The sequence below is a fragment of the Triturus cristatus genome, chromosome 11, assembly GCF_964204655.1.
Source record: "Triturus cristatus chromosome 11, aTriCri1.1, whole genome shotgun sequence".
Lineage (NCBI taxonomy): Eukaryota > Metazoa > Chordata > Amphibia > Caudata > Salamandridae > Triturus > Triturus cristatus.
This window is the reverse complement of record NC_140594.1, coordinates 761,875,805-761,902,320: the sequence shown is the minus strand read 5'-3', so window position 1 is coordinate 761,902,320 and position 26,516 is coordinate 761,875,805. Positions and strand designations below refer to the sequence as shown.

The 26,516-nt window shown below is 42.6% G+C and overlaps 1 protein-coding gene across 4 annotated transcripts in view; it reads left to right on the top strand.

Annotated features, from left to right (window-relative positions):
- The window catches only part of SAP130 (Sin3A associated protein 130), an 862,033-nt gene that overhangs the window by 561,617 nt on the left and 273,900 nt on the right, over positions 1-26,516 (top strand). For all 4 annotated transcript variants that reach the window (XM_085634456.1, XM_085634459.1, XM_085634457.1 and 1 more), the window contains one exon: positions 5,082-5,207. In XM_085634456.1, the coding sequence (XP_085490582.1) occupies positions 5,082-5,207 (126 nt within the window). The remainder of the gene's footprint in view (positions 1-5,081; positions 5,208-26,516) is intronic.

Genomic DNA, 26,516 nt, shown 5'->3' with positions numbered 1-26,516 from the left:
TGCAATTCAAATGTAGGGAACTCATTTTGTCATGGAGACTTCTTCAGGGCTTCATGTACAAGTTCCTCTAATTCAACCAATGTGATCTGGTGTTTTGTTTGTTGGATGTCTGTTATATGAGGTAAGTCAATTACAGCCTCCGTCTCTAAGTTATCCACCGCCATGTGCTGATTTTAAAAAGGAAGTTGCCAAACTTGCTTTTTGATTGTGGATCATAGAAAAAGTTTAATTGAGAGTGTTGTCCTTTATATGGATTCTGTTAACACTGTGAGTTCGATGGCTCACACCATATAAATAATTCTGCGTACTTTTGGTGGAGACGTAGGAATTGATAAAGACTACCTTGACTGCTGTATTATTGATTGGTATAGTGCTTTTTGTTGCACTCATATCGGAAATGTTGACGTTCAGTACCGTTGCAGAAGCAGTGCTTGCTATTGAGGTGTAGATCACCAAAGAGGTGACTATTTCTCCCGTTTCACAACTGGGGAAGAGAAGTTCGTAAAACGTTGAAGGTATCCTGTCTCATGACGTGATCTTTATTCCCCACCTAACAAAGGTATACCCTTCTGTAAGGAGTCTCTTTAATTCAATTCAATAAATCTTTATTCGGATATGAATATCCATAAAAGCACAGATTAAAATACCAGCAAAAGTACAAACAATTATAAGCAATGCACAGTGTAAAAGCAGTAGGCAGGTGGGGGCTTGTAGTTTGTATCAAAGAATAAAATACATATGTTAAAAAGGGGGCTTGATATTCAAAACAGCAGCGTCATGGATAACATTGGAACACGGAGAGTATATAGCCCTTAACAGGTAGTAGCAAAGTATTATAAAGTGCAGTCAAATGTTCAACGAATAGCCGCATATTATAATAAAGTGCAATCAAATGTAAACCGTTCTAGCAGTATAATATAAAATGCAATTGAATATAAGCTATAAAAAGTGGGTTCTAATATGCAGAGCAGCAGTTTCTTGCGGAGCACCATCACATAATAAATATTTATAACTCCAGTATGGAGTCTCTTTGCAATATCACTTGAGGTCCATATAGTCTTGGTACTCATCTGCCCTGAGCTTTTTTCAAGCGTTCAAACTGAATTGCCACAACTTACCACTCTTGGATGGGGAACACCGGACCCAGACTTGTTTGCCACTCACCTCAACTGCATATGCCAAAGCTTCGCCTCCAGGTTCCCCCACCCTCAGCTTTTTCTCCTCCCCTAGTGATTCCATATATGGTTCAGGAGTTACCACAAAAATCTCTAGCACTAATTCGAATAGCCCCAACATGGGCACGGCAGGCATGGTTCTCAACCCTACTACAACTATCTTTGGTGCCACTCGAGCAACTACCTCTTTGGCCACATATACTAACTCAGGATCAAAGAAGAGTAATGCATCCAAATCCCAAGCAGCTAAATCAAAGCCATTTGGCTTCTGAAATCCTAGAGTTTTGGGCATCTTAAACTACCACAAGAATGTATGAACATCCTTAAAGTCTGAGGTCTACAACTAGAGCATGTTAGTCTGCAAAATGGAAACGGTTTGTACATTACTGTACAAGTGAGTAGATTCAGCTTTTAGCACCTACAGTACAAGATATATTATGGGCTCTCTTCAGTCTGCAGCAAGCAGGGCGTGCATGCACATCAATCAGATTAGAATAGCAGCACTAGCTGTCTACATGCAAAACAGGCAATATATGCCACTGTTCAAAATGCTAGTAATTTAAGCATTCATGGAAGGACCCAAAGAGTTATCACGCCTTCTGCTCCAGCCTGGAACCTAAACATTGTCCTTACCTGGCTTATGGGGCCACCATTCGAACCACTTCATTCAGGTCGATTTCAATTTCTATGTCAAAAAAAGGAAGAAGGGGGGACCAGGAGCTAATTGTGGTCCAGTGCCTGTGCTCCAATATAAAGTTGTTAAACCAGCGCCGGCCCGACTAGGAGCAAACGCCGATGATGAAGCATTACATCCTTCGGGGTGTGTGAGGGCAACATGAGCCAAGACTTGTTCTTCCCTCTGCAAAGTGGGTTCTAGACCTAGGCTTACCCTCTTGCCCATTCCTCTTTCCTTCCTCTCTCATTGGTGAGTGGGTGACTTTTTGGCACCTCCACCGAACGGAACAGTGACCCCCTCTTTGGTTTAACAATTTCAATTTCTAGCATGGAAAGTTGACTTTCTAGAGGCAATCACTACTCTCAGAGGGATAAGTGAATTACAGGCTCTTACTCTGCAAGAACCTTTCTTTAAAATTTCCCCAAACAAATTAGTTCCACATACTAAACTAAAGGTTTTACCTAAAGTGGTCTCAGCCTTTCATGGAAGTCAGACCATAGAGCTATCATTGTTTTGCTGTAATTCAGACACAGTAGCAGAGAGAGCTCTACATACATAAGATGTTAAAAGGGCTATCACATTCTACACTGATGAAACAAAACATTTTCGAAAATCACAACAGCTATTTTATTGCTTTTCACAAACTGTACCAGGGGGCTCCTATATCCAAAGCAGAGTATTGCTTAATGGATAGTTGGATGCAATCAATCATGTTATCAAAAAGCAAAAAGGGTACTTCAGTTATTTTCTTACCGTGCCAGTTAAACGCTAATCTGGGAAGAAATGCCCCTCTGCCGCTTTTTGGCAAAATTTTTCTCAACTTTTGTCTCGACTTTTGTAGACATTTTGGATTTTTTCTGACTTTGTGGGTGAGGGATGTCTTCAAGGAAGACCGGTTTCAAGCTGTGCGGGACTTGTTCCCGCATGATGTCTGTTACCGATCTCCTTTGCATATGTCTTTGGTGTCTTGAGCGTGACCACGATACCAAGTTGTGTTCAAACTGTCGGGCAATGGCCCGAAGACCTTGAGGGAGCAGGCGATAAAGTTACTCAGAGCCGAGCAGTCAACACCATTCAGCGAGACTCCAAGTGTTGTGTGCAGATTTAGATGCCGTATATAGGTTTCCCGATTTATGCCCTTATATAGGTACAATTCACATTGCCCTTATTTGGATATAGAATTCCGGCCCTTATTTAGACGTTGTCTGGACAAACCAAATACAGGCATGGACACCTACATCCGTCCATCCACATCACAACGAAGCCTTTAGGAATTTCCCCCAGCTTGAATATTGATTTCTCCAAGAACTCATTAAGTGTGCATGAACATCTATTCCTTAGGGGCTCATTCATGACGTTCCTCTGCCCTACTTTTACGTCAATACTGGCATTCCTAGACACCTACAAGGTATAAATATACCAGCACTTGCCCTGGCAAATTGGAGCTAGAGGAGTGCATCTGCTACATTGGCGGAGTCCACTTGGCCTACTGTTCAGTATCGGCCAAACTGAAATATAGCTAGCTATACTTTAGAAATGGCACCTACTTCAAACCTCGTACTGCACTTAGGTTAGGTACACTGGGGTAGAACAATTTAAAAGCATCAGATGAGTATCACATTTTAGCTTATGTTATTTATGTATGTATTTTGATTAATGTATGGCATAGCTACAAATCATGCTATTGCAGTATTATTTTATCTTACTGCTAACCTCGTACATATTGTACTTCGCAGTCTGTCTTACGATTGTAGCAATTCATATCTCTTGTATGAGAAATAGGACTGTTCAATAAACCCTTTTGTTGAAACGCCCATCTCTCAATTTCTGTGCAACTCTGTAGAAACGAAGCATGCACGATTGACTGAGTGCAACTGTTATCTATTGTTTCCACGATTCTGAGACTGTTCCAATTCTAAAAGGAAACAAAGTTGTCATGTTTATGCGGTTGTCAGAGACTAATCCCTTCTTGTATATTCGAGAAGTTTCTAGTGACCTCTGAGTTAGCTGGCACACACAAGTAATTAAGTTTAATATACTCGATAGAGACATACTGACCTTAGTCCTATGTCAAATCTATAGTGTATGTTATTCTAATGTGCAGAGCCTATCCGGGATATAGGAACTACACTACACAAGGAGGTCCACGGTCCTGATCGAAGAAGAGTTTGCAGGACCGCTCCCAGAGCCCTAAGTCCTCTTCCTTCCATTCGTGGTCCTCGGGACACTCGGGGAAGAGGCATAAGGAGGAGAAGTCCAAGCGGACTTCATCTTCCACTGTCGCGAGAGGTAAGGCGCACCAATGCTCTAGGCACTGTTCCCCTGAGCCAGAGTCGACCTTTCCGGGTACCTGAGCGACTCCTGCTCAGTAGAGTTTTACGAGGCCATTTTCAGCGGATTTGAGCTGAATGACCCTGCTGGTGAGCCTTTGGGTCCGCGGGGTCGGAAGGGGCCCCATTGGGTTTGACGCCGTTGGCTCTGTGGAGACCTCAGGGATACGATCCCGGATCCGGTTCGACGCCGGTCATGCCATCGTGACTTTGCCCAGCATCGGATCCAAAGTCTGTGCCTGCGGCGTCACTGATACCCTCCGGTAACGCATTATCTGGTAAAGATTCTATCTAGCTGCAGATTCCTTACAGCCACACCCATTCCTCCATGTTTGCGGACTAATCTTGTAGACTAGGGTTGTGTCAGACTCCCCCCCCCCCCCACCCTGGGCCCTAGTTTTGTACTGACGTCCGCGTGCCTGGATGGTGCCTATATAGACACCGCGATGTCCTAACCGACGCTGACTACACCAACGTCACACGGAGCCGAATGAAGCCACACAACGTCACGTGAAAGGGGTATTGCTCAGCAAAAATTTCTGGATCTAGCCTGACGCCTGGGAAATTCAAAGGTAAGTATTCTGCAGCTAGATAGTCTCTACCAGATAATGTGTTACCGAAGGTTAGTAACTTGTTCTTTTAAGCCAGCAAATCTGACGAATGAGAGAATACATATTAGTGTAGTTGTCCATTAATTTACAACTTAGGCAGAACACTTTATTTTAACTACATTTTTTTAGCTGATATTGCTTTTTTGCTCTTGATAAATAAAAGATGCAGCAGAACCCTCTTCCTGTTCCCATGAGTCAGACAACTGCTCATTTTCTTTTTTGGTAATTCCTTTCCATACCTCTGTTACCTTTGTAATGGACCGTAATTATTTGCTTGTCTGTCTTACAGATGAGGAAGGGGTGCGATATGTTCCGATGCGCTCTCGGCCCCCTGTTACACTTCTGCGTCAATACCGCAATCCATGGAAGGCTGCCTACCATCACTTCCAGCGATACAGTGACGTGCGAGTTAAAGGTGAGCATCTCTCTTGAATGTTTTATAGCACTGCTGATCAGAGGAAATCAAATTTAACATGCCAAGATCCTCCGCTCTGATTAACCATTTCTGCGTGCTCTGTGGCCTTATGGAAACATTCAAGAGGGCAAGTGGTGCAAAAATTGGTCAGATGGAACACCATGTATTTGTGAATGAACCTGGTTCCTGGAAAACGTTTTAGAACTCTCCTGCTAGAGCATTTATCTTTTTGTTGGAGAACACAATTTGTGGACAATATCAATATTTAATGTGCTTTGGTTCAGCCCATTGCTTTCGTTTGTTTGTTTTCTCAGTCTCATTTACTTAATCATATTCAATGACTTTCTTATCTTGAATTGTTTCATACTACCTTTGGAGCATAGCTTCTTTAACATCCTTTTGATTGGATGACTTGCGTCCTTCAACAGCTCCACATCAAGAAACTGCATTGTTCTGGGTTTGCTTTGAGAGCAATGCTATCAAATAACCTATTGCTAACAATATACATAAGGGAACCCACTATCCCTCTTTTCAACTATTGGTTTTCTTTGACTAGCCTTTTTCAGTCATTGGCTAGATACTGTCAAGGCTCAGCCTAGTGGGGCATTTATCTCTCACCTAATGTTGTTTGGCTGTATTCTCCACCTCTTCTCCAGTTCTTTCCTTGAAAGCCATGAGGGTCTACTTTTAAAGCAAGTGCCATTTCTGTACATTCCTGCTTGCTCCTTCAAGATTCTCACTCTAATGTGCTAACGCTGCATGTTTTTGCTGGTGTTTTAGTGCATTAAACCAAGACTTATTGGTTTTGCTTGTTTCTTTTGCTTCCAGCGGTCAATGGGAGTGGTTGTTTTTTTTGGTACCCCAGTGTAGATCTATTTTTTTACACACCCGCCCTTCAAGCCTCAGTTGTTTACATTCCTCCCCCACCCACCGCTTACTCCACTGTTGCTTCCCACCCCGTTTCTTTTGGGGGTTTTTAGGCTAGGCTGCTGAAATTTGCTGTTAGTGCTCTGGTTTTGTTTGGGGTGGGGGGAGGGCAGGGGAGTCAGAGGAGTTTAGGGCCTGGAGAACATGCCAGCCCTGGGACAGTATCCCAATCTATTGCCACTGCTGATACATCCCATATGGGCCAAAGAGTAACCCAAGCAGCAGTGGGGAAACAGAAGGGAGAGACAATAACTTACAAACGTACTAGGAGACCACACCTGAAACTAAAGTAATTGGTGCAGCACTTGTTGGAACTGTGTATGCATACAATAAAAGAGAATTCATGCAACAAAAGTGCGACAGTTCAAGCCAGTGCTAAAAAAACAGAAATCTGTGAGGGCTATAGACAGAGCCATAAATATGGATGCACAACTGCTCCCCGCCATGTTTCAGATGCAGAAGACCGACAAATACTTCCCGCCCATTGACCATCCCAGCAGTAGGATATTATCATATAGACAATTTTGAGACTGAGTTAATCATTGTCACTCACATTGGAGTCGCCATGTGCATGGCCTCCTTTAGATGAAGCTGGGCTCCCAGCTGAATACCCAGAGTTAATACTATGTCGTAGATGGAGGTTAATAAACTTGATGGCAGTGTGAAGAAGTGAGTATTTTGGTTATGGTCCATGCTGGTAAAAGCATAGTGTCTTTCACAGCTTTTTTTGCAAAAGATTCTCTTGACTGCCAAAAGAACCCCCGTGCTTCCTGAACTAGTGGTGTAAAATCAAGATGGGAAAGCAACTGGTGCACTCACAAAAGTGAGATCGGGGTGGTTCTGTTAAGTCACTGGGCCTAGGGTTTTGTTGTGACTGCGGTTTAAGGGCAAGGAAGAGATGGGCCCATTCTTAAAAGAATACACTGGATAAAAAAATCACAGCCAAAGAGAGATTCCAGTCTTTGCACACTGTATATTTTTTAATTAACCAGATTAGGTCATCTGACTGGGGCCGCCACAGTGTCATGCTTGAAGATGCATTGGCAAAAAAGAATTGGCAGAGCCTAAAGGTCAGATAACACCATTGAAAGGTGAGACCTACTACCTCTGCTTGTTTGTATGGGTTAATACTAGGTCTTAGATTGCTAATACTTTACTGCACTCTTGGGAATGAACACAAAATAGCTTGGAAAGTGATTGTGTTTGTTTTAATCTGACTAGACTAGCAGTGTCCTCTCCATCAAACCGAGACGAACTGTGGATGTTGCAGTAGCTGAACACAATAGTACATCTGCTTTGAGGAGGAGGGGTGCGAAGGGGCATTTATTTTTCATTGTTTCTATAGTTTCTATAGCTCTTCTTTCTATTCACATCTGTTCAGTAACTGCCACTTAAGCTTAAGGTTCTGACAAGCTTTGCGTAAAGGTTTCAAGAGGTGATATGTACTAGGACTCCCTGATATCTCCAGGTACCCAATTGCCTAGCTTGCTTACAGACAAATTCAAGGAGACTAAACCAAGTAAAGAAATCTGAATCTTCACTATCCCTCCTTACTAGGAATTGTTTTGGATTGTGCTGTTTGTAAAGCTCAGCACTAAAATACATTAGTTTAAAATTAAATTACCAGTAGTTCAAAAAGGGACATGTTGTGGCCGAACTGCCAGATGTCATTTAAGTAGTACAGCCAATAACTCTGATGTCTCTTCCATTCAACAAGGGCTTCTAGTCGTTCAAGGTTAATGACAAGGAAGAACAAAGAAAACTTCCTGTACAGGACCCTACTGTTCTGTCTCCTTGCCTCCTGTTAGGATTTCACATAGAAACTGATCTCTTTGACAGCAATCAGATTAGTTGAATCCTTCTCCTTTCTCTCCAGTCTGACAAAGGATTTTATTCCTCCTGCCATCACCTTGGCAGCAGGTCACTGCATGACCAACAAGAACATGGCAGTTTTGTTGTTCCAGATACTTTTGGGACCGTTGGGTCCCAAATGTGGTTGGTACCCCATGCTAAGTACTTTATGTGGTCTTTGCTAGTCTATTTGATGGAACACTGAAACTAACTTGTGGGCGACCAAAGTCCTTCCCTGATTCTGACCCTGGAAGGATCGACCCATACTCCCAGCCTTTCAGTGGAATGCCTCTTCTGCCGGCCCTTTCCACAAATTGCGATCACCATCTGCTTTTTTTTTCTTTTTAAACATTTCTTTATTTTGCTTTTAAACAGGTTTATATCAAGCATACAGAATATCACAGGAACTTGGCTGATGACAGTGAGATTGCACCAAGTGCAGCAGTGGCTTGCAGTAACCCACACGTTTTCTTCAAGTTATGAGGCTGTGTGACTCCTCCTCTTGGCAATACTGTGCATGGTCATCGAACATCTTCAGGTTGTTTTTTTCCTCCGACAAGTTCAGATGTAATATCTCGTGTTCTGGTTCTAGACTTTTTTGGGCTCCATTCAGTTCTTTAGTGTCAACCACTCTACGGTATTGTCTAGATCAGTTAGTTTATTGCCTCTGAGCAATCACCTTCTGCGTAGCAGGTCTTCGGCTTGTCCCTCTGCCTACGAGGCACGCCTGGCCTGGTGTTTTTTTTACTCCAAAATCGATCGGAGAATGACCTGCTAATGGAATGCGTTCCGTTCTGTTTCTGCATTGTCACTCCCAAGTATCCTCATACCGACAACACTCAGTTTGTAATATATGCCTCTCACCCAATCATCGAGAGGAGAACTGTGAGACATGCAAGTCTTCTAGATCTAAAAAGACTCTTTGAGACCAACATGCTCGATGCCAAGAAATGCAGCGCAAGCAAGCGGACAGTGTACCGGTCATCTTCGGTCAACAGGAGGAGGATGAAGAAGCTTCAGCGGCACAGGAGGAATCACTATCAATCCAGGATTCCGAATCAGAGTCCCAATCCGATGACAAATCAACCACTCTTCAGCCGGTACAGAAGCATCGGACAGTGAGGACCTATACCCCTGATGTAAGCCCAAAGCGTCGCCCTTGACCAAAAGGACTGCTCTCGGTCCACCACTGCAAAAAGCCACCGATAAACTGATTTGGAAGCCCTGCCCTCCAGCTCGGCACTAAAAGTTCAGTCTGCAGCAGGGGCCTCCACCTTCCCCACACTTGGGCCTACAACCCCTCGATCTTCGGTCTCGGCACCAAAACCATAACAGTCAATTTCGGATCTGAACACAGCTCCAACTAAACCGAAGCTTCTGCCACCGAAAGTTTTTTTCAGACCAATAACTCCACCGGCTCCAATCCGCAAGCAATTACTAGAATGGCTCAACCTGTAACAAAAAAGACTCTAGATTTCACCTGGAACTAAAAGAGTAGTACTTCAACCGGCAAAACCACAATCTAAAAAAAAAAAAAAAAAACAGTAGTCTTTTGAAGAAGTTTCGGACGTTCCTTTTCAACCTTTAAAAAAGAAGAGGAATCCTTTATGGAGGGACTTCAGAGTCATTCATCCTAGACTTCCACCTACACCAGCATGGAACTTGAACATTGTATTAACAAGACTTCACTTCACTCTTGTCACTCTTGTCAGTTGCATTACTTATCATGGAAACTTGCCTATTTAATCAATATTACTTCACTTAAGAGTCAGTGAAATTCGGGCACTAACCGTTCAGGAACCCTTCTTCCAACTACATAGAGTAGTTCCTAGAACAAAGCCTAAGTTCCTGCCAAAGGAAGTTTCCAATTTAATATTAATCCATCCATTGTCTTACCTGTTTTTTTTTCTCGCAACCAGACTCTGTGGCAGAGAGGGCATTACATACTTTAGATATCAATAGGGCCCTAATGTATTATATAGACAGAACTAACTCATTCAAAAAAATAATGCAATTTTTTATTGCCTACACACCTCCTCGTATGGAAAAGGCAATTTCTAAATCAGGCATTTCAAGATGGATAATTGAATGTATTCAAACGTGTTATGCAAAAGCTAATATGCTTTTACCTGTTCTCCTAAAGCTCACTTCACTAGGAAAATAGGAGTTTCCATGGCCTTTTTAGGGACCTGGTCTACGCCACACACTTCACAAAACAGTATTGTGTAGAAGTCTTTACACAACAACAATTAATTGTTGGTCAAGCAGTACTAAGAACTCTTTTTCAAACAACTGCAACCCCTACAGGTTAACCACTGCCTGGAAAGAGTGACTGTTTTACAGTCTATGCAAAGCATGTGTATCTACAGCCCACATGTTTTGAACGTATTATGTTACTTACCCTGTAAGCATCTGTTCTTGGCATGTGGTGCTGTAGATACACATGAGCCAACTCTCCTCCCCAAAAACCCTCTGTAGGTTGCAGTTCATACACTTTATATACTTTTATCATTCAACTGCATGGTAATCTCATTGCTCATATAGATAGCATACTTACATTCTCACCTATCCACAGCAAAACAATCTGAACATGGCGTCAGTGACCATGCGCAGTATTATCAAGAAGAGTCACCGCACAGCCTCATGACTCAAGAAATTCTTGGAACACAATCAACTGAATTCTTTGAATATAATAGAGGAACTGCTGCAGTTGGCATAGTATGGGATGCCTTTAAGGCAGGAGCACGCGGTGAAACGTGCAGTTATAGCGCCTTCAAGAGGAAAACAGAAAGACTGCGATATAAGGAGAAAGAGGGAAAAGTACTGGAGGCAGAAGAACAACTTAATAACTGTGTAATAAGGGGAGAGCCGACTGAACAATTCGTAATAGAATTACTGAAGGTGAAAAGTGAGGCAGAGGAAGAACTTGCTAATAGAGCCGCAAAGCAATATACAATCAGAAGGGAGAGATGTTACGAGTTCAGTGAGAAAATAGGGCGAGTCCTTGCTATACGAACCAGACAGATAGCGGCGGCAGGGACGATTAAGGAAATAAAGGATGAAAAGGGACAACTACATTCAGATCCAGAAGAAATTCGGGAGGTCTTTAGGAAGTTTCACCAATCTTTATATGATGAGAAAGATCCCAGTAGTATCGATAGAATAAATGAATATCTCCAGAACATTGAGGTAAAAACTATATCCCCTGAAGATGCAGAGGAATTAGAGACCGTATTGGACGAAACTGAGATTAAAGAAGCAATGACTGCTCTACCCTCGGGGAAGGCTGCTGGACCTGATCAGCTACCGATCGAGTTTTATAAAACTTTCTGGGGATGTTTAGGTAATAATTTAACTCAAATGTTTCAAGCTGCACAAAGTGGGGTATCCATTCCCAAATCCTGGAGCGGGGCAGATATAGTATTAATTTTAAAAAAAGAAAAGCCCCCGAATGAACCAGGGTCGTACCGCCCAATAACATTGATGAATAATGACACCAAAATTTATTCAAAGGCACTGGCTGCAAGATTTGCAAGAATTATAAGTAACCTGGTTAGTGATAACCAACATGGGTTTATTCCTGGTAGAGGGACAACTCACCATATTAGAAAAGTTATAACTTTATTTGATGTGGCGGAAGTAGCAGGAGACCCGATGGCAGTTATGCGTTTGGATGCGGAAAAAGCATTTGATCGGGTCTCCTGGCAGTATTTGTGGCAGACCCTAGCTAGAGTTGGGATTAGAGGAGGCTATTTGAAAGCAATTCAGACTCTATATATGGATCCAGGTGCAGCATTAAGGATAAACGGGGGTATAACTGGTCAATTTAAAATCAAGAGAGGAACTCGCCAGGGATGTCCTTTCTCTCCCTTGCTATTTGCCATCTATATGGATCCCTTAATACGGAAGATAGAATTAGCACCAGAGATCACCCCAGTCAATACAGTTCTTGGGCCATGCAAGATATTAGCCTATGCTGACGACGTTGCGGTGATAACACCTTGCCCAACGGAAGCAACTACATTTGTAGAGGCCGAGGCCTTAAGATTTGGACAAGTCTCAGGGTACTCATTGAACGCGTCTAAAACCCAGATTATTAAAAACTCTTTTACACCTTGTGAAGATAGAAGAGTAGTGCCGGCAGGGAAATACCTCAGAATTAATATTATGTCTAATTTAGATAGTTTGGTGGATAATAATATTGCCCCAGTAATCGAAAAGGCAAGAAAAGATTTGGATCGTTATGAGAACTTACATTTATCATTAGTTGGGCGAGTTAATATTATTAAAATGCTGATCTTACCCAAACTGTTGTATCTTTTTAGGGCAATCCCTCTTCTAATTGAAAATAAGTGGTTTAAAATTTGCGAAAGTATGGTAAATCGTTTTATTTGGGCTAGAGGTAAAACCCGGAGGGCATTGAGGTATATGTCCCTTCCCAGGGAGAGAGGGGGGTGGTCACTGCCGGATCTAAAGGTATATTATTGGGCTGCAGCATTACAAGGAATGGTTGGATTAATTGGGGGGGCTGAGATGGATGGATGGGATAAGACAGGCTCGCTGGCTATATATGGTTTAGCTCTGGGTACAAATGCTGAAAATATTTTTTTAAGATTTACTGATGGAAGTTACTTTAAAAGAACACGTTTCAAGATAATTATGGCGGCCTACAGCATATGGAAAGGATTTTCCAAAAAAGTTGGAATAGGGAAATATAGTGTATATACTAGACTCAAAAATAATCCCTCATTACCTAGGGCTGTGTTCTCAGGAATGGTATATGAGGAATGGGAGAGTCAAGGTATAAGAATGATTGGTGATATGTGGGATGATAATGGCATCTTACAATTTATAGATTTGAAAAACAAGTATATGTTAAACACAAATCATTTCTTTAAATACCTTCAAATAAGGAGTTGTATATTAAATAAAAAAGGGGGAGCTCTAGGCTTTGGGAGGAGTATAATGATGGATCTCATACAAAAAGGTAATGACTGTACTATAAAAAGATTTTATTTAGAAATGACAAAGTTAAAAAAGGATGATCTTGACAAATGGATAATTAAATGGTCCTCAGATTTAGATATAGCTAGAGAAAGAGATACTTTCTCTGAATCACTTGAGATGGGATGTAAATTACTATGCTCAGCGTCTCTTCAGGCCCAGCACTACAAGAGCCTGTATCACCTGTATTATACGCCATGGAAAATTGCTCAATGGGGGGCTGTGTCGGGCATCTCGTGTTTTAGATGTGGCAGTATGGAGGCCAATTTGTTACATATTTTCTCTACTTGTCCACACTTAGATAAGATAAAACAAGATATCGGGAATTTTTTCCGGAATGCCTTAGACACAACAATAGAGTTGGACTCAGCAACTATTTTGTTGGGAATATCCCCCAACGGACAAATTAATTGTAAATATTTTCTGTTTGTAGCAATGTCGATTTTTAGACTGCTTGTGGCCTCAACTTGGTTAGATCCAAATCCTCCTACGTATCATCAATGGCTAGGAAAAACTTTGTCAATACAAAAATTGGAAACAGCTATTTACTCTAGGAAAGGGAGAAAGGGTAAAAAGCTGGGTATACAAATCTGGGGTCCTTTGATTCAATGGAAGGCTGGAACTGAATAAGGTATTTTGAGGAATGTATGTATTATGGAATGTTAACATATATTATTTGTATCCGTATATATTATGATAGGATCTGTATGTAGTATGTATATTGTAATATTTCACTTTCCATTTTTCTTTTGAATATGTAGTTGAGTATGTGGCTGCCTTATGAAACTTATTGTGCCTTGTCCATGTAATGGGGGAGGGGGGGGGGGGAAATAAAATGTGGGGAAAAAATGTATCAATAAAAATATTTAAAAAAAAAAGGAACAAAATCAACTTGCAATCATCTGTGCCCAACATTAGATGACTGACTTATGCAGAACATGTGAATCTACAGCACTACATGCCAAGAACAGATGCCTACAGGGTAAGTAACCTAATATTTTGCAGATACATCATCAGACAAATGTGTCTGCTTGGTGCTGACTGGTTAATCTTTTAGTTCAGTGGAAAAGTAAGAACATGAAAACAATTGTGAGAACTAGGAAGCTAGGTTAAAACATGACTAGCAGGCCACACATATTACAATGGGTCCTAGATTACTATATAAACACATTTCCTTATCACTGAAATCGATTTAGGCACTAAGAAAAGGATGCGGGGCATTACGAAAGGTGGGGAGTTGGAAAATTGTCTAGTGATGTGACTACAAATTACCACAGTATAGTGTCTTGCCAGTAGCAAGTGGGTGGAGTGTAGAGGCATGCGTCCCATGAGATGGCGCATTGAAAGTTGTAGAATAACGCCTCTGGGTATCGCAAAGTATCAAGTGAGTAGAGGCTTGGAAAAATGTAATATGCCATCACCATGGACTTCTTGGAGTACAGATGGGAGGACATAGAGTAGAAAATCCCGTCCCCCAATCACCCTCCTCCTGCTGTTCACTGTTGCTTCAGCCTCTCATGTCCCCTCCACCATTCTTAGCCACTGTTCTTGCCGCTCTCAGCATCTCTCGCTTGTGATAGCAGCTGTTTCAATAAAGTCTATATCTGCTGTTTCAAAAACCCGCACACTGCTTTTATCGTTTATTTGCAAAGCAGGATTACAAAAAACCAGCCATGTCTCTTTAATGGGTCCCTCGAAACTGCACAGAAGTGGGGGTGTGATGTTTCCTTTGGGCGGTGTTGCATTCTGTTGGAGGGAAAAATCTATTAAACAAACACCAAGAATAACAAGGTAAAAATACAATATGGGTTCATTACAATACCCTAGTTAAGATCAGTCTCTACAGGATTGATCAGTTCATTTCAAAGGAGATACAACTTGATGTCTCAAGCAATTTCTCAAACAGAAGAGCATGTAGGTGGGCCTAGCCTTTCATGATGAGCGTGGAAACCCCCATGTGGGTTTCTGTTATCAGAACCTAAGCGAAGCCAAGAAACTTTATCTAACTGCACAGAGCATGGTTAAATCTTCTCTTAACACTTATCAGCTTAGACCATCTGACCTTTTACGTGTGGTTTCTTCCATTAAGCCATCTTGCCAGTTAGGTGTGAAGCTGTAGTTTTCATTAGAAGCGAGGAACGTCGTGTAAGTGTGACATGTGGTTTTCAACAGAAGCGAGTTACCAGCTATCTGACCTGTAGGTGTGATCGCAGAAACATACACATGTGCGTCAGTATGTACTAAGGCAGGATGTGCACCTGGTATTTCTTCCTATGTACTGTTCAAGTTTAAAGGTGTGAGAAACTGCAGCGCTTCTGAGGAAGCAGGCTCTTATGTGATTGGTGCATTTTGGACCCTCTCTCTAGCAGATAGAGCTTGTGGTAAACTATTTTCATAGTATCTATGCCTAAACGCTACTGGTGTCCTGAGTCTGAAGGAAGATATGTCCTATGCTTCATGCAGAAGCTCAACTTGCTTTTTCCTGACCTGGCACGTTATTTCCTGACATTTCAATGAACTGTGTGACTTGATTAATTCAGCTAAAACACATTGTCTTTTGTGGCATGATATTTTGAACTATTTCTCGCGAAGGCCTGTGTTGTTTACTGGGGCCTAAGGCTGCTTTTAACTTCGAACCCTTGCATGGAAGTTATAGGCCTCAGTTCTGCGTGTGTTTGGATATAATGTATCCTAATTTTCCCAAACCACAGTGCCATAGTATTCTACAGCTTTTTTCTTCCGCTGATGGTGAAACAAAGTCTCTTAGACAGTGCATGGGATGGTCATACAAATCGGAGAAGTCCACTGCTGGTATCATGAGGGAGGTTGTGTGTACAGTCACAGAGGCCATTCCAATTCGGGGTCAGGTGCATGTGGAGCTGGGTCCCGTACTGACAAAAGTGGTCCATCATGCTTGCGGTGTCCCCCTGCCTGTTGTCGTCATCCACAGAGGTGTTTCAAGTGAGGTTACTTCACCTTTACGCCTCACGCCAGATCACTCATTAAACATAGCGTAGAATATGCCTTTGTTTATGAAAGACTACAACATTAAACTTGGTTTTATAACGGAATCCTGGTCAGATGAAGCCTCTGTGCCTGACCTGTTGAAGGCGTCCCCCCCCCCCATGGCTTCCTCTGCTATACCCAAGATAGACCATTGAAGAGAGGCGGTGGGCTGGCAGTCATTTATCATGACTCCCTTAAGCCCTCCTTTACTAAAGCGTCCAATTTAACCTGTGAAGCTCTGTTAACTAGTATTCAAATATCAAACTATGACACTTTCAACAATGTTCTTTTGTACCGTCCACCTGGTCCTAGGGGTGCATTCCTAGATGCGCCGGGATCACTTTTAGAGGATGGAATGTGCTTTCAGTTTTTTATTTTGGTTCCATCAAGAAGGCAAGATGGCGTCAGTGTGAGAGGTCGCTGAGAAGCTTGCTCCGTGAGCCTGCAGCATACATGATCAGGACTGAGCTGAGCTATGCTATGTCCGTGTCAGCTAGATGGTCGTGCTAATTCTGAGACATTAATCAGAAATAGACAAGAAAGAATGATCCGCGGAGGCAGCAGTGTGTGGTCTCTGTAGCACCAGCCAATTTGCGCCAACTTGCATCGGGGGAGGCAGAATTCCCAAAACACCGTTTGAGCCTGAGCACCGAGCAGAAAAGCTGAGCTTTGTGAAGCTAAGCTGGCGAAATAAGGAATCCAATGCCAATGCCAAGCCGAGGTGAGGTGAGGCGAGAGAAGACAGGAGCCGTAGAAAAGAGCTGAGAGATGCGGCTCGACGAGTGGAAAAGGAGAAGGAGAGACTTGGGGTCACCCAGGGCGCCTAGGTCTTACATGTTTTGACCCGGGGAAAGAAAGCGGCAGCAGCAGCAACTAATTAGGGCTGACATGGAGCAACTGTGAACTATGAATACTGTGAGTACTGCTGTAGCGCTATCAGCTGTGCGTGATAAATGATACAACCGTGACTTGTGACTGGCGATTGGCGACATAACGATGCAGGCTGTGCATTCGAGGTGTGCTGTGTGATTGAAAGAATTTGTCACCCTCGAGCCCCAGAAAAACGTTATAGGCCCTGGAGACTCGAAGAGAGCACACAGAGCACAAATCAGCGCTGGGAGAGAGTAAACTAAGAGTCTCGGAGAGAGCCTTAAAACTTAAATCTTAACCTTAACCTGGGACAAGACCCCTTTAATGAGCTGAGATCTGGTGAAGTTGTTAAGAGCGGAGTGGAACGGAGCACAAGGTGGAGATAATCTCGCACATACAATTATCTACAATTACCTGCATCACGCTCATAGCCTCAAACCTCAGCTTACCACAGTGAAACCCTAGCGCAGAAGGCTTTCTCCGGCTGGCTCTGCTGACCTGTTTGCCGCCTGTCTGCCTGCCTGCCTGCCGCTTGAATGACTGACATCTCATCGGCGGACACTGCAGGACGTGCTTAAGGAGACGCACATTGCACGCTACTCGCCATACGCTGCCTGAAGGAAGGCCACTGTCATTGGCTGGCTGGCTTGTCAGTCAAGACTTAGCAAAAACTGACAGAACTATTGGACCGTGGGGTGTTGACAAATTGCGGCCGCTTGCTAAGAAAGATAAAGTAACAACATCATAAGGCCTTCAAAAAGGCCAAAAAAAACAAAGGAAAGAAGATAAAAGAAGATAAAAAGGGGAGGGAAAAAAAAAGACAAAACAAACAGAGCTGGGAGAGAACTGAGCTGGAAGTCTGGAACAGGAAGTTTATAAGTGAAACCGAATCGAGCTGAACTGAAACTGAATAATATATACCTGGACCTGAACCTGACCTGATCTCGAATCTGAGCTAGAGTCTGAGTCAGGGGGGGAAAAAAAGGGTAGAATAAGCGCAAGAACATAAGAATATAAGAATACAAGCAAGTACTTAAACAAACTTCACAAGAGACGCTTGGGGACGCTGGGGGCTACTTTCAGGTAACGCGCATGACCGACCCAATACTAGTCCAACCAGACTTTCACCCTGCATACCTGAAACGTCTCAAAAAGACGGGTCCCTTCGTGACTAAAAAAGGATTGACAGTCAAGAGAGTCAGGGGAGCCAAAGGAGCCCGTGCCAACACATCAGAAGCTGCTGAAAGTGTGGCACAAATTGTTATAAAATTAGTTATTGAAACGAAATCAGGAATTGAAATTAAAATTGGGGCAGCTCGAGAAAGAGCATATAGCTCTGTGAGTATAATTATAGGGGACAAACCCAATAAGGGTTGACAAAAGATATTAAGACAACCATCATCGAAGCCAAGCCAGCTAATTTCACGGACAATACCAGTGCCACTCCCACAGACCCTCAGATTAGTACTGGCACTGGGTATGGCCGATATCATGAGTTCAGGGAAAGGAAAAGAGGACCTGGCAAACGACTTATTGGCCCAGGAATCTACCCAAGAAAAAGCTGCAATAGACACACAGGTCCCCTTGAATCTACAACCCCCCCAAGGCACAAGTCACGCGTCACAAGCCATTTATACTTTACAACTGACTCAGTCTGAGGACACGGAGATGCAAGAAAGCCTGGAGAAGAAGTCGGAGAAACTAGAGAGGACAGAGAGCCAGGGAGTTATCAAAGGTGCGAGAAACCAACAATGCCCGCAGATGGCAAGAGACTCGCAAAGACGACCAGAAACTAGGGGGTCCAGGGCAAAGGAAAACAACGAGGGGAAACATGATGGCAACGTAATAGCTAAAAAGCAAGACATAAAAATTAAAAACAGTGATGCAGACAAGAATGCAAATAAAGATAATGATCAGGGGAAAAGAAAAGGGAAGGAGCAAGAGCTGGGAAAGGAAACAGAAGATGCGTTACTAGAGAAAAAGGCAAAAAGGATGCAAACTATCAAAAACTTGAAGGCTGCGGCCAAATCATCTGGTCAATCAATCAATAGACTCACAGCCTAGGAAAGACAATTTATTTAGCCCTCTCACTAAGGATGGGCAATGTACTGGTTCTAAAAATGAGAAATCACAGAAATCAAAGCCTCATCAAGACAAGCAAGAGGGTGCTTATGGCGGTGCAGACTTGGCAGCGTGCCTGGAACAGGGAGCTGCAGGGAACAAATTCACTATGGGTCCCAGTCAAAATTCAAATATGGACACATGCCCTGATGCTGAAGGATATGGAGCTGTCACAAGTAAATTGGATCAAAACGAGAGTCGCCTTAAACGCAAGGCAGGTATGGAGAACCACGCCCATGCTCCTTCAGAGATGCAAATACACCCCTCGGGGGGGAAATCCCCAACCAGCTAACGATGTAAGCTCCAAAGAATCAGACTCGGATTTGTACGAAACAGGTGTTTCCATTTCCAGCGAGCCAAGCGAGGAGAGTGAAGCTAGCGAAGACCCTAAATTTGAAGGACCAATTCCGGAGGCATCGGACTTTATGGATCTAAAAAATATGAATGAATCAGGACAAGACATAACGCCCAGAAAAAAGATTGAAAAGAAAAGAACTAGAAACAAGAGGCAGTCTAAACTAATTTACGAGGAAACAACAGATCCGGGAAGTAATACGGAGCAAACCTCAAGCAGAGCTAAATCGACTCGCAAGAGCCCCCACCCAACATCAAAAGCTGAACCTGAATGGAGGCAGAACATCATGAACGAACCTTAAGAAGAAGGGGGGCAAATGCGAAAGAAATATGGCAGTGGATCGGGACCACCTACAGAGCCCTCGCTGAGGGAAGTCCTCAACTCAATCAAGATCTTTCACAAAGATGCTAAAAAAGATAGCCATCGGAATCATGTGGCTATTCAAAAACTTGAGGGGGCTATCAATAAAGTGGGGAATACCTGTTTGGAGATTCTGAATGAGCTGTGCTGAAGCACGTACAGATAATTTAGAATTTGATGTGAGCAAGCTTAAATCCCAGGCAAAGGAACAAGATGACGTATTAAAAGACTTAATGGCCAAGGTTGAAGACTAAGAAAACCGAGCAAGGAGAAATAATTTACGTTTTTTAGGGATTCCTGAGGGCGCAGAAGGAAGTGATTCAAGGGGCTTCGTGGTCAACCTTCTTAAGTCTGTATTTCCGGAACTCAGCTCATGGGATATGGACAGAGAAATTCACCGGGCCCATAGATTTCCTCTTACTTTACCAAAACGCTCTGACAAACCGCCTCAATATCCGAGGGCTATGCTAGTTAATTTTGGGAATTTTACATTGCGTGAAGCTATATATGATCTGGCTAGGCCTACTAGTAAAAGAGAACACAAGGGTTTTATGTTTTTTGTTAGACCAGATTTTGCACATGCAACTGTCGAACGCAGATGGCGAATGAGACAACTTTTTACCCCCTTTGAACAAATCGGAGCTTCAGTCTATTTGCAAAATCCTGCACGTTTAAAAATTAACTTCAGGGGAACAACGCGAAGTTTTTCAAGTGAAATCCAGACGGAGGCGTACCTGAGGGAAATATCGGAGAGACTGAAACAAAATAATGACAAATAAGGGGGACCTAATGGCAAGAAAAAAAAAGAACTCTAAAGACTCTAACATGGCGGTACCCAAAAAAAAAGGAAAATGTAAAGGGTTTAGCACGCAGATCTTGTTAATGCTTGGGGCCACACCCTGGAAAGGGGTTGAGGATGGGAAACTAACAACTTGGGAATCAAATATGATATTAATATTTGGTATTTTTGGGATTGTTCTTTAATATGTAATGAAATGGCTGAACGGATTAATAACCATATACCGCTTTCCAGTCGATATGTCTAGGGTATATATAATCAGGCAACGGGGCAAGCGTAGGCGCACTGATTATACCGACACCCACACCTGGGTACTCCAGGACCCAGGATGCCTCATAGGGTGGTAAGGGGGGTGGGGTGGTGAGCAAGCAGGTGGAAGGGAGGGAAGGGTTGGGATGGGGGGGAAGACCAAGGGAAGACAATCATTGAAGAGAGTACCTTTGGTATGTCAAAAGAAGTTAATTTGTTAGTAGGATTTAAAGAACTGATCAAAGGTCAGGGAGGAAGAGTATGGCGGTTAAAAATAAAAATTATCGCTTTTACACGACGTAAGATTTATAACATAGATGGCTAGACTACGAATTGTATCCTTAAATATTTGCGGACTCAACGACCTAAAAAAGAGACAAACCGTAACAGAAGGTCTCCATGCCATGGAGGCCAATATAGTTTGCTTACAAGAGACCCATATAGAGAGAGGCCAACAACATCTGCTGAAATCCCTGGGGTTTCAACTTATAGCTGCATCCACTCAGGGAACTCGTACGAAGGGAGTGGCCCTTCTTGCTAAAGGAGGGGGATTACAATTTAGTCGATCACTTGCAGACAAGCTTGGGAGATGGGCCATTACTGAGTGCCGATACAATAGTGGTCAGAATACGGTGACCCTATGTACAGCTTATGGGAATCTGGGGGATGACCCTGATACCCTTCTAAGCATTTCTAATGAATTAGTACATTGGCCCTTGCCTCTTATTGTGTGTGGTGACCTAAACCTTCACCTACCCGGAGATTGGACCGCTGGCCCTGTATTTAACTATCAAGGGAGAAAACCTTAAGTCTTTAGAACGCTTAAAGACTTGTGCGAACGACATGGCCTGCTGGATGGATGGCAATTGGGTCATCCCGGGGACCAAGGATATACTTTCATTTCCCATCCCCATTCTCGTCATGCCCGTCTAGACTATATTCTTCTATCGAATTCCATCAGGGATGGCTGCACTATGAGGAAGCTTCCAAGGGAATTATCCGACCACAACCCTCTAGAACTGAATATTGCATGTAGTAGTACTATCCGTACTAGAAACCTTTGGACATTTGAAAGAGCCTTCTTAAGAAATGAGTACCACCGTATTCTTATGAGAGAGTGGCTACCATCTTTCTTAGAAATAAATATGGGCAGTGCTCCTGTTGAGGTAGTTTGGGATGCAATGAAAGCTGGCATCAGAGGGGAGACATTGCAATTCTCAGTACGCACTAACAGGAAAGGTAAAGAACAACTAGCCTTTTTATATCAGAATCTGAATAAAGCTGAAGCAGATTTGATTATAGCTCTGCAAACAGGTCAGGGTTCCGAAGGACTAGCACAAGTTGCAATCGCGAGAAATAAGATATCTGAGATATTTATGGAAAAAGCGATCACTAAAGCTATGACATACAAAGAAAAAACTTATGAACTCAGCGAGAAAGTAGGGCACCAGCTGGCCATTCGTACAAGGGAGGAGATGACGGGAAATATGATAAAAGCTATAAATGATGGGAATGGTGAATTGAGACTAGAAGAACTCGATATTAGAACTGCTTTTCAAATGTTTTTTCAAGAATTGTATGAGGAACCGCTAGGAGGGCAAGAGGATGCTAGAGACTATCTGGATAAAGAGCTGGTCGAGCCCCTCTGACAAGAAGATAAGGATTTACTGGACTCTCCCATTAGATGGGAGGAAATTCTATTATCCATGAAATCCCTGACCGCTGGTAAAGCAGCAGGTGTAGATGGAATCCCTACAGAGTTTTTTCTAGAGTTTGCAGAACAAATGAAAACTATTATGTTACAACTTTTTAAGTCCATACTTCAGGTAGGAAACCCACCACCGTCTTGGTCACTAGCAAAAATGATGATCTTCCTGAAGAAAAAGAAAAATCTGTTGGAAATGGGCTTGTATCGCCCAACAACCCTGATTAATGGAGACTCAAAAATTTACTCCAAACTCCTTGCAGGGCGATTAGCACCTATAATTCATAAAATTGTATCAGTCCGACAACACGGATTTATCCCCGGCAGATCAACAAGTGATCATATACAGAGAGCTATCTCTTTATTTGACTATGCAGAAACTACAGGAGACCCTATGGCCCTTATTCTTCTGGATGCAGAAAAGGCGTTCGATAGGGTCTCCTGGAAGTTTTTATGGGCAGCAATGTCAGATCGGGGATTAACGAAGGGATTTATCAAAGCTATTCAAGGACTATTTGTCAATCCAATGGCTAACGTCGTGATAAACGGGAGTATGTCCGAGAACTTCATGATCACGAGGGGAACTAGACAGGGGTGTCCCTGCTCGCCTCTCTTATTCGCGATATACATCGATCAATTTATACGCAAACTTGATAGCCATCCTTACGTGCCATCTATTATGATCAACAATTATGAAACCAAAGTCCTAGCTTACGCAGACGATATAGCTTTAGTTACCACCAACCCCAAGGAGGCAATCAAGATGGTTTAGGAGGAAGCAACACGATTCAGCAAAACTTCCGGTTATAAACTGAATACGGGGAAATCTCAAATAGTTATAAATGACAAAGTGGAGATGGAAGACGATAGAGTTGTGGAACACGCTACTTATCTAGGTGTCAATATAAGCGCCAAGGTAGACAAAATTGTACAGATAAACCTTGACCCACTAATAGGGCGCACCAGAAAAGACTTAATTAGATTGGATAATCTACACTTAACTATTGGTGGCAGGTGCAATCTGATTAAAATGCTGATCCGACCTAAATTTTTATACTTCTTCAGAACAATTTGTCTTGAGTTTTCCCCGTATTACTTTAAAAACATCGAATCTCTGTTCTCTAGATTTATTTGGGGATTTAAGAAACCACGAAGGGCACTAAAATGGATTATGCTACCAAAAGAAAGAGGAGGGTTAGCGTTGCCCAACTTCAGGATCTATTATTGGGCAACAGTGGCCAAATACTGTACAAACCTGATAGAAATCGAGCCGAGTAATAGTGTGATCCCGACCCCACAGGAAATGGTTTTAGGAGATAGAAGTAAAGGGTGTTTATGGCGACATATTAATGACAACTTTTTTAAGAAAACTAAACTCAAGACTATTTTGGGAATTTGGAAAGTTTGGAGCAATATCCGTAAACTCCTAGGGTTGGGACGCTTCTCATGCTATACTCCAATTAGTGGCAACTCTGATCTCTCTGAGATATTTCATGATGGTTATATGTCTAGGTGGGTCAGGGCAGGGATTACCCAACTAGGTTGCTTCTATATCGAAAACCGATTGAAAAGTTTCTCAGAGCTTCGTAATGACTATAATGTTAGCAATAGGGATTTTTTTAAGTACTTACTTTGTAAGTACTTTTTAAGTACTTACAGGTTAGGGATTTCTTGTCAAAGAAAATGGGGGGGGCGCTGTAATTTCCCAAATATCGTAGCAATAGATAAATTATGTTCGGAAACTACCCCTAGAATCGGGGAAATATATAAGGACCTTATTAGTACTCTCCCGGATGCTAATGTCAATAAAATTGCAAGCACAATTCTACAAAACATTTTTTGCCCTTTACTACACACCGTATAAAATGGGCAAATGGGCCAGCGGCTCGGGAACTGCTTGTCCACGCTGTTCATTGGCGGCAGCTAATGATATTCACATGTTCGCCACGTGCCCATCACTTACTAACCTTAGGATAGAAGTATCTAAATTCATTTCGGATTTATTTCAGGTAGAAATTACTATCTCCAGTGAAGAAATGATCTTAGGAGTGGCTGCAATTGAGCGCCCAATATACCAACAGGGGCTGATTTTTGTAGCAATGGCGGCTCTTTGATTGTGTATAGCCACCGCATGGCTTGATCCTCAACCACCATCTTCCACACAATGGAGGGCTAGATTACTTGCCATATGTAGCGTGGAGATGGCCATATATAAGAACAAGGGATCTAAGAAAAAACAAAGAGGAATGATGATTTGGGAACCATTTTTACTCTGGATAGAAGATCACAGTTAAGGGTAATATATTTAAGGGAATAACCCTAAGGAGAAAGTGGATGTGTGAATCTCTTTCTCTTTGTTCCTTATTTTCTTTTCCTTTTTGTTTTTCTGGGCTATCAAATCTGCACGCTGCGAGAGTCTACTTCTTCAACGTATATACTAAAGGTGGTTCAACCGAAGGTGCTTCTTGACCTTGGTCTCCTAGGGGGGAGGGGGGGGGGGTATGTAATGGTTTGTATTAAAATGTCAAATGTGAATAAAAACTATTTAAACAAAAAAAAAATAATAGAGGATGAAATGTGCAATAAGTATTTTACAGTTATGGGTGATTTTAACTTTCATCTCGAAGATGTTAGTGACGCAGACAATATAAAATTACAGGAACTGTTTGAAGGGGGTGACATGAAGCAGTTAGTATTAGACTCAACCCATTCCGCAGGTCATACACTGGACGGAATATTTTCTAACAATCCTAATCTGGTTTACACTCCAAAGGTCCCCCTTACCTGGACCGATCATAATGCAGTTTTATTCGAACTTAAACTATTCCCGCGTAATTTTCCCAAACCTCCGGCAAGAGAAACCATAATCACTAGGTGCTGGAAAAAAATAGACAGCGCTGCACTTCGCAATCTTCTACAAAGCTCAATGCCAGCTATGGTGACTGAGGTAAATGAAGCCACGGATAAATACACTGACTGGGTAGACCAGGCGTAAAAACTAGTGCCGGGTAAACGGTCCATCACTAAGCGGACATTGCCTACTGCCCCTTGGTATTCTGAGATCTTAAAAAATCAAAAACTAGCGTGCAAAAAATTGGAAAGACTATGGAGGAGTAAATATAGTCGTACCGATAGGGAGGCCTATAAGATAGGCCTGGCTACCTATAAAAAATTGCTCACTGAAACAAAAAAGACCTTCTTCGGGGAACAGATCAGAAAAGCTGGCTCTTCCTCCAAAGAGCTATTTAAAACCATTAATTTGCTAACCTCTGCCACTAAGCCTCAGACAGAAAGTAACATAGAACTTTGCGAATCATTGGCTGCTTTCTACCTGCGAAAGGTCGAAAATATTTTCTCTTCTTTTACCTTTACGCCTATGGCAACTAATGAGGTAGTGTTAATAGAGGGCCTAGAGTCCACTGGCCCCTCCTCTGTACTGGATCATTTTACACCTTTAGATCAGCCTAGTGTCATCAAGCTTCTTTCTGAGATTCGCTCAGGCTCCCCGTTAGACCCATGTCCAGCTTCAGTATTAAAATCGGTTTCAGACATCATTGGGGAAGCCCTCACTCCACTGTTCCACATTATTTTTAAGTCTGGACATTTTCCAGCTCCTTGGAAAACTGCTTCCATTCTTCCATTGCTCAAAAAACCCAATTTAGACCCTAAACTTCCGAGCAATTACAGGCCCATCTCTCGTCTCACTTTTCCGGGTAAGATGCTGGAAAGAGCCATGAATGGTCAACTTTGTATTTTTCTGCAGTCTAACTCCTCCTTAGATACCACGCAGTTTGGATTGCTGAACACAGCACCGAATTGGCACTAATAAAATCTACAGACGAGATCAGGGAGGCCTTAGATCAAGGTGGCTCTGCCATATTGATTATGTTGGATCTCTCGGCCGCATTTGATACGGTTCATCACAAAGTATTGATGGACCGTTTATCAGCGGTCGGGGTCAGAGACAAGGCTTGGGCTCTCCTGAAATCGTTCTTAGCCAACAGAACACAAACAGCGGCTCTCGGTAGAGAGAGTTCTAAACCCTTCTCTCTTCCGTGTGGA